The 8,743-nt window shown below is 42.0% G+C and overlaps 1 protein-coding gene across 1 annotated transcript; it reads right to left on the bottom strand.

The window, feature by feature from the left end:
• Positions 1–526: 526 nt before the first annotated feature.
• Positions 527–6,226, bottom strand: LOC128069562 (protein SSX1-like). Its single transcript, XM_052662705.1, has 6 exons — positions 6,161–6,226; positions 5,597–5,711; positions 5,149–5,244; positions 3,586–3,635; positions 1,732–1,943; positions 527–587 (listed from the first exon to the last, which is right to left on the bottom strand). The coding sequence occupies exons 1-6, from the start codon at positions 6,224–6,226 to the stop codon at positions 527–529; spliced, it is 600 nt and encodes a 199-aa protein (XP_052518665.1).
• Between the last annotated feature and the right edge of the window lie 2,517 nt (positions 6,227–8,743).

Genomic DNA, 8,743 nt, shown 5'->3' with positions numbered 1-8,743 from the left:
CCACGTTCATGAACAGCCACCAAGTTTTGTTTCTTATCTTGGGCACTTGTCACATCCCTGAGGCTGAGGCAAGAAAAGAGAAGGAAAATAAGTGACAACGAGCTCCCACTGACTGATAAATTACTATTCGGCTCCTCATTTTGAACCGCATGGCCCCTGTGCACTCTGATTCCATCCTGCCTTGTGGTCTACGTGCACTTCTCATTGGTCCTTAAGACCAACCTTGTGTTCAGGCTGCAGTGACTCTGTCAACTGTCCAGTGAGGTTTTCGGCTAGAGGAAGGTGTGGCCTACAGGCTAGAAGCTGACCTGGGGTTTGGGAGCCCACAGCATCCTGGGGAGGGAAGATCTCTGGATATACAGAGCAGGAGGTAGAAAAAGCATGGGAATCCTTCTCATTTAGCCTCAGAGCTGCACCCCCAAGGGACTGGGAGAACGGAAGAAGTGACAAGATGGGACACAACTAACATAAGAGAACAGTGCCTTTTGCGGGGATGTGGGGATGGAGAGAAAGGTCACTTACAGAGTTAGTCCTCTTCCTCGGGATCACTGATCTCTTCATAGGCCACCGGTTTCCTTTTTCGCAGTCTGTTGGCCCAAACATTAACCGTCTTTTTCTTGGATCCTGGAGAAGAGTTGGTAAATGGGGGTTGGGTGGGTTAGGGAATATCGAGTCCTGTTTTGTCAGATAAGGAGATGCCTCCTCCCTTCCCAAGTGGCCACAGGTCTTCTACACAGTCTGTTTTGCACACTTTCTGGCTCAAAGAGGCTGAGAGGTTAAACCCACACCAATACACACCAAAGACACACCAAACGGCAGTTAGAGTTTTAGCTTCTGGCTCCTTTCATCGTCAGGTTTAGATTCCCAGTAAGTATGTTTAGATTATTTACCACATTTATTCCGACTTTCTTTCACTCAGCAGATATATTAAGGGCATATTGTCTGTCAGGCATTGAGCTGAGGGTGGGGATAAAACTCTGAGTAAGACGTGTTCCCAAGTTATCACAGATGGAATGACCTGAGTTCCCCCACCAGGGATTGAACCCATGCTCCATGCAGAGTAGGTGCAGTCTTAACCACTGGACTGCCAGGGAAGTCCCTTGAATTGAACACCTTTTTTTTTTGAGTATTTCTTTTTTTAAAATATAAATTTATTTATTTTAATTGGAGGTTAATTACTTTACAATATTGTATTGGTTTTGCCATACATCAACATGAACCCGCCACAGGTATACACGTTCCCCATCCTGAACCCCCCTCCGTCCTCCCTCCTCCTACCACCCCTCTGGGTCGTCTCAGTGCACCAGCTCCAAGCATCCAGTATCATGCATCGAACCTGGACTGGCGATTCATTTCATATATGATACTATACATGTTTCAATGCCATTCTCCCAATGAATTGAACACCTCTGAACAGCCTGTGAACTCGGATTCTTTATTCCCATTTTATGGACTAGGAATCTGGAGCTCAGAGAATTTGAAAGGCTTGCCCCCAGTTACATGGCTTTCATATCGATGACAACTCAGATCTGTGATTCTGTAAGTTAGCTTTTTAAAAAAATGTGGCCACGCCAAGTGGTTTGTGGGATCTTAGTTCCTTGATCAGGGATCAAACCCAGGCCCCAGCAGTGAGGACCCTGGAAGTCAGCTCAAATGTTTCAGCTGGGGCTGAGCAAGCTCTCAGCCCAGCCTGGCCCTAGGCCTGTCCAGGATCCATCTCCCATGACTAACCCATTCACTTGAACATGGCCAGGGAAGACAGAGGACTTGTTCCCAAACAAGTAAGAAAAGTTGTTTCTCTTACCTGATGTTTTCTTGCTCTGCTGAGCAGAGATACTTGCTTTTGTCTGGGAGCGCAGCTGTCTCTGAGCCTGCTCTGGGCCTGATGTTCCTGGTACTATCTTCGAACGTTTTTTTCCCTTTACAGGCTTCTTGGACATCACCTTCTTAATGTGAAAGTCACATACAATCAGTATCCATTTCTCAAGTGCTTTTAGAGCTTACAAAGTGTTTTCTTGTGCAGTACCTTAATTAACGTTCTCAACAAGTCTGGGGGATCATTATATTACCTGTACCTCAATTACGAAGAATCTAGGAAGTTAGAAGGAAATGGAATGGTCTAAATGAAGGGTGTTTCCATGATTAGAACGCTTGCTTTCATGCTTTTTCCAGACTGACACCCTCACCAAGAGAAACCTCCAAGTGAGCAGGAGTGTGGTACGCGGAAGATTTGGAAAGTAGAGTATTCTAACAATCCATGAGGTCTGTGAAAACGAGGAGGGGTTTCTATAAAATCTAAGGGATTGAAGATAAGCTAGTTGACAGCTGCGGGGAGAGCAAATGGAATGATGTGCAGAGGGGACAAAACACTGCTGGCAAATGGTGTGGGAGACATGAATATAGGGAAAGGAGAAGAGAGAATGGTTCACATAAATTCACGCAGACAGCCAAGAAAGTGGTGCCAGATGTGACATCCTGTCCTACCTCGGCAAGAACATTTCATGTGGAATTAGGTGAGGTGGCTCCTGTACCAATTCTACTTGTGTCAGGGTGTGTCACTCACCACCGATCTTAAAGCTAACCTTCATTCAGCTCTTGTTTATAAAACTGTGAACTGTAAAACAAGCTAAGTGAAAGAACTTTCTAAGGCTATAAATGCTGTTTAAATGTGATAATAAGAAAAACAAACACTTTTATGATCCCTCTTTGAATTCTCTCTTCAACCGTGTCCACACTGGTACTGGTAACCCAACCACCAGATCCCTTTACCCTCTAAACTATAGTTTAATCTGCAATTGCAGAAGAACTCATTCAATAAACCTCTAACGGTCTTCCTGGGCTGGAACTGGGGCTTCAGGGATGCCCCAGCGGCAGACAAGGTCCCTAAGGAGCTCACAGAAGAGAGGGGCTGACAGTTCAAGTGATTCCCAAGCAACACGAAAGGGGCCCTGTTGTGAGAGTGGGTGTCTAAACAGAAGTGTCAGCAGCATCTGCAAAATTTACGGGAAACGCCTGAGCTTCAGAAACATGTGAAAAAGCCTACAAATTTGGAAATGGTGTGGGGCTTTGGATTACACTACTACCACTGCCACTGTGGGGCTTCCCTGGTGGCTCAGATGGTAAAGAATCTGCCTGCAATGCAGGAGACCCAGGTTTGATCCCTGGGTCAGTAAGATCCTCTGGAGAAAAGAACAGCCACTGTGGTCTCAAGCAGATTATTTAACATCTCTGTACCACAGTATCTGCATTATTATGAGTAGTAGTATTTAATAATACTAATACTAACCTCATTATTATTTGGGGATAATAATAGCAGGAACATCAGAGAGGTTTTAAGGGCTAAATACACTAATCCATGTGAACTGCCTAAAATAGTATCTGTCGTCACTAAGAAATCAAGGAAGTAACAGCTATCACAATTGTTGTTAATTATTATTTAGCTCTTGGTACTACATCAGGAATTGTGATAAAGAGATTAGGAAAGGGAGGCAGTGTGGGCCAGGCTATTTTCCCACTGTTATCCCAATATTCACATCTCCAGAGACATAAACAGTCTCTGGTCCTTTGGATTTGGGCGGCACTCACCTTCTGGCGTTTTCTCCCTTGCATGTTGGAAGTCCCTTCAGCAGGTTCATCTAAAAGGAGGTGACAAGTCAGAAATTTGTTTTTGTCGTTGGTAAATATTCTCAAACTGCAGAGACTCCTGTAGTATCAGGAATTTCTGCAGCAGAGGGTGACGAGTCCACTCATTATCAAAGAGTTACTCTGAGACCAGCCTCTGAATAACAACGATTTTGGTATTTATTTGCAGCATCAATTCAGAATTTTTCCTCTGATGGTTTATAAAATGCAAACTAAAACCCATCACTGCCTTATCCTATCCTATTATGTATTTCTTATTTTTTCCCAAAGAAGTAAATTGATTGGTCTTTAGCCAAAAATCACTCTATACTTAAAATGGTGACTTTCACAGTATGTCAATTACACCTTAATGAAACTGTTAAGTGTGAAATGAACCATGGATGATTTACTCCAGTGGTTATGAAATGTTTCCAGTATAAGGATACCTCTTTAATATCAAAAGCTTTGTAGGTACTCAAGTACTGGCTTTTTAGCCCTCTTAGAGTAATTTTGGGAGCTTGTGGAAACTGCTCTGTTAAACTAGAGAGTCAAACAAAGGGTGACTGGAGACATTTTGAGCATTCTCACCCTGTCTTCTCACAACTGTGCTGTCAGAACAGAAGAGCAAATGAACACATCCCATCCCCTTTTTAAGTGAGTACATACACTGCTCAGATGCACAAAGATTTCTAGAATCTGGCACTGTTTAAACCTTACATTGCCTCTGCTCATTGACCAGTAGGAAAGGTTAATGTGTGGAAGATTGCTCTCTTAAACTCTCTTCCAAACTCAACACATAGAAGCAGGTTCGATTAGGAGTGAAACAACTATTTGGTTTTGATAAAACACAAGCAAACGGCCATATGTCATTACATAATATGTTAATCACTTTCTGAAGACAGTTATCCAATACCTATGCACTATTATTTTGGAAGTTTTGGGTGGATTTACACTTCATTTCTTTTTTTGGATTTACACTTTAAGTTTTCCTTAATCATCCTGTGATTCATTAATGGTGCTTAGCAAGAACCAACTCCTTTAAAAAAGAAATGTTTCAAACATGCACAAAATTATGGACAATGATATCTGAAATGTGCATCTACCCTTGGGTCTAGCTGGATTTCAACATTATCTCACAACTACTTCAGATCGCTCTGAGCTCTTTATTCAAAATATAACAAAACACTATGAACAAGTCACAGCTGAAGCCATCTGTGTGGCCCTCACTGATCACTACTCTCCTTCCTTTTCCACTTTTTCACTCCAGAGTTTGATGGGTTTTATTCTCATTCACGTTTTTATGCATTTACCAAATATTTTCTATCCATAAATATATATATATATATATATTCTTGTTTTGCATGTTTTAGGATTACATATGAATGGCCTCTGACTGTGCTTAACCTTCTGCATTCAATTTTTTTTCACTTAACCATGATGCTTTTGAGGGAACAAAGTCCTGAGAATCTTTCCCCATCTGGAACCCAGCATAAATGGGCTTCAGGGGACTCATTTCCTGTCACTTACCCTTTTTCCTGGGGTTCTTAATTTTAGAATCACAACGCTTGGATTCTGTGGCTCCATTTTTAGGACACATGAAAGCTGGTGGGGTACACTTGAGACCTAGAATGATGCAAAATATTTGTTTCTTAACAGACAACCTGAGAGGAGGGGGAAATGCTGGGACACAGCACCAACAGTAAAGCTCCTCAGCTGGGCAGGGGGAATCTGAACCACAGCCAGTGAGAGAGAAATGCACAGAAATCAGGTCTGAGCATCTCTGTGACCACTCTCAGTCCACAGCCCTGCACAGGACTTAAGGGAGCAGAGGGCTTGAAACCTGGCCTGGGGTTTCTTCGCACAGAAAAGGACAAATGTGGGACATTTGGCATAGCCTAAGAAGAATAAACTATGGCTTGCAAAGAGGAATTGTCATTTATTCCCAGCCTTTTCTGGACCCAGAACTTCCTATTACCTAGTCTAGTCATGGTTTCATAGTTTCTCTTCAGATTCACATAGGTGATTTTCTCCGAGTATCCCAGACGTGCCCACTCTTTCTTAGAGAAGTATTTGGAAATATTCTTGAAACTCTAAAAAAGAAAGAAAAGGAAATCCCAGCAATGACTCAGCCAAACATGTCTGACTTTCAGCCAGGAACTCTCCCTTGGCTGCAGGGCCTCCATGTTAGATCTATAAAGTGGAGCTAATAATCCCTCTCTAGTCATGGCTAACAGAGAAAATGGGTAACATTGCCTAGGCTCTCGTCTGGCATGTAGTAGGTGCTTAATGCTGGTGGCATGCTCTTCTCTCACCTTCCAGAATAGATTGAGAACCATCCAATCCAGTGCAAGATCACAGATCTTGTACCCAAGGATACCAGGCAAGGACAAAACGAGGGTCAGAAGCTCTGGATCTCCCCCTGACATGCTGCTCCTTGTCCCCAGTGCCTCTGACCCTCCCCCAACCCCCAATGCCCAGATATCTAGTCACCATACATGGTCCCCTGGGCCACTCCTCTGCCCTCTCCAGATCAACTCACTTTGGATTTCTTCTCTAATTTCTTCCTATCTTCCCTGGGGGTTTCGGAGAAGCTGCCACTGTTCATGGTGCTTATCTAGAAGGAACACAGCCTGGGTCTCTCCAGTCACAAGGCCAAAGGTTCTGTCGGGCGAGAAAGTGTTGAAGGAAGTCCACACTCAGTTAGTTAACTGTATTAAGGTTCTACTTTTCTCCATCCTTGGCTTATCTGTCCCTGAGCAAGGACATGAGGGTGGGGAAATCAGACGAGAACAGGAAGCTGGAGGTCTCTGAGAGAAGTAGTGATTAGGGATGACATGTTTTCTGTCATGATCAAAGTAGCATTGAGTCTTTGAGGGAGGTTGGTTACTGTTGTTAGTAGCTTGCCTGGTTTGGCTTATTTTGAAGGAAAGATATCAGACACTTGTTGGGGAAGTAGTGAAGTGAATGTATAGTATTATTGAGGGGGGCTGTTTTGAGGCAAAGGAGGGGAGGGGAGGAAAGTCCCAGAGATCATATGGTGTCTGTGATTGAAAGGTTTCAGTTTTCAGGCAGAGGGATGTGGGATTTTGCTATGTTGAAAAGAAATGAAGATCACTAATATGAGTGAATTTAAAGTGTATTACTAGGCCTAAATCAATAAAATCAGAAATGAAGAAGATGTTACAACCAAGACCACATTAAAAACAAAGGATTGTAAGAGATTACCTAGAGATGGCATTTTTCACAGAACTAGGACAAGTAATTTTAACTTTTGTGTGGAAACCCAAAAGACCCCAAATAGCCAAAATAATTTTGAGAAACCAAGAACAGAGCTAGAGGTATCACACTCACAAACTAGTAGCTGAAGGCGTCTTCAGACTATACTACAAAGCTACAGTAATCAAAACAATATAGTACTGGCACAAAACCAGACACACAGATAGATGGAACAGATTATAAAGTCCAGAAACAAACCCATGCACATATGGTCAATTAATCAGTGACAAAGGAGGCAAAAATACACAAGGGAGAAAAGACAATTCTCTTCAATAAGTGGTGCTAGGAACATTGGACAGCTGCATGCAAATAATGAAATTAGAGCATTTTCTTACACCATATAAAAAATAAACTCAAAATGGATTACAGACCTAAAAATAAGACCATAAAACTCCTAGAAGAAAACACAGACAGAACACTCTTTGACATATATTGTAGCAATATTTTTTGGAACTGTCTCTTACAGCAAACTAAACAAAAACAAAAAATGGTACCTAATTAAACTTGAAAGCTTTTGCACAGCAAAGGAAACCATTGACAAAACAAAAAGACAACCTACTGAAAGAGAGAAATATTTGCAAATGACATGACTGATAAAGGGTTAATTTCTAAATTATATAAATAGCTTGTAAAAATATTTAAAAAGCAAACAACCTTATTTAAAAATGGGCAGAATAACTGAGAAGGCATTTTTCTGAAGAAGACATGCAAACAGCCAAGTCAATGAAAAGATGCCCAATATTGCTAACCATCATAGAAATGCAAATCAAAACCACAATGAGAAGGACTTCCCTGGTGGTCCAGCAGCTAAGACTCCATGCGCCCAATGCAGGGGGCCTGGGTTCAGTTCCTAGTCAGGGAACTAGATCCCACATGCTGCAACTAAGAGTTCACATGCCTCAATTAAGAGTTCACATGCCACAACTAAGAGTACACATATGGCAACTAAAAAGATTTTGCATGCCTTAACTAAAGATTCTGCATGTAGCAATGAAGATTGAAGATCCCATGTACCACAACTAAGACCCAGTGCAGCCAAATAAATAAATATTAAAAACCCCCAACACTATGAGATATTGCCTCACACCTCCCAGAATGGCTATCATCAAAAAGACCACAAACCATAAACACTGGGGGAAGTGAAGTGAAGTCGCTCAGTCGTGCCCAACTCTTTGTGACCCCATGGACTGTAGCCTCCCAGGTTCCCGCATCCATGGGGTTTTCCAGGCAAGGATACTGGAGTGGGTTGCCATTTCCTTCTCCAGGAGATCTTCCCGACCCAGGGATTGAACCCGGGTCTCCCACATGGTAGGCGTTGTAGGCAGACGCTTCACCATCTGAGCCACCTGGGAAAATCCTCAACATTGGGGGAGGATGTGGAAAAAGGGTATTTTTGTATATTGTTGGTGGGAATGTAAATTGGTATAGTCACTGTGGAAAACAGTGTGAAGGTACATCAAAAAACTAAAAACAGAACTACAACAGACCCAGAAATTCCATTCCTGGGTATATATCCAAAACAAAACAAAGCATTAATTTGAAAAGATACACACAGCCTAATATGCACGGCACCATTATTTTTACTACCCAAGATATAGAAAGCAACTTAAGTATCTATTAACAGATAATGGACGAAGCTGTGGTATATATATATATATGCATGTGTGTGAGTGACATACAAGGGAATACTACTCAGTCATAAAAAGAATAAAATTTTGTCATTTGCAACATGAGTGTATTACGCTAGTGAAATAAATCAGACAGAAGAGACATACCATATGTTATCAGTTAAATGCAGAATCTTAAAGAAACCAACAAAGAAATGAGCATAACAAAAAGAAACAGA

Source organism: Budorcas taxicolor, chromosome X (assembly GCF_023091745.1).
Source record: "Budorcas taxicolor isolate Tak-1 chromosome X, Takin1.1, whole genome shotgun sequence".
Classification (NCBI taxonomy): domain Eukaryota; kingdom Metazoa; phylum Chordata; class Mammalia; order Artiodactyla; family Bovidae; genus Budorcas; species Budorcas taxicolor.
This window is presented reverse-complemented; position numbering and strand designations above follow the sequence as displayed.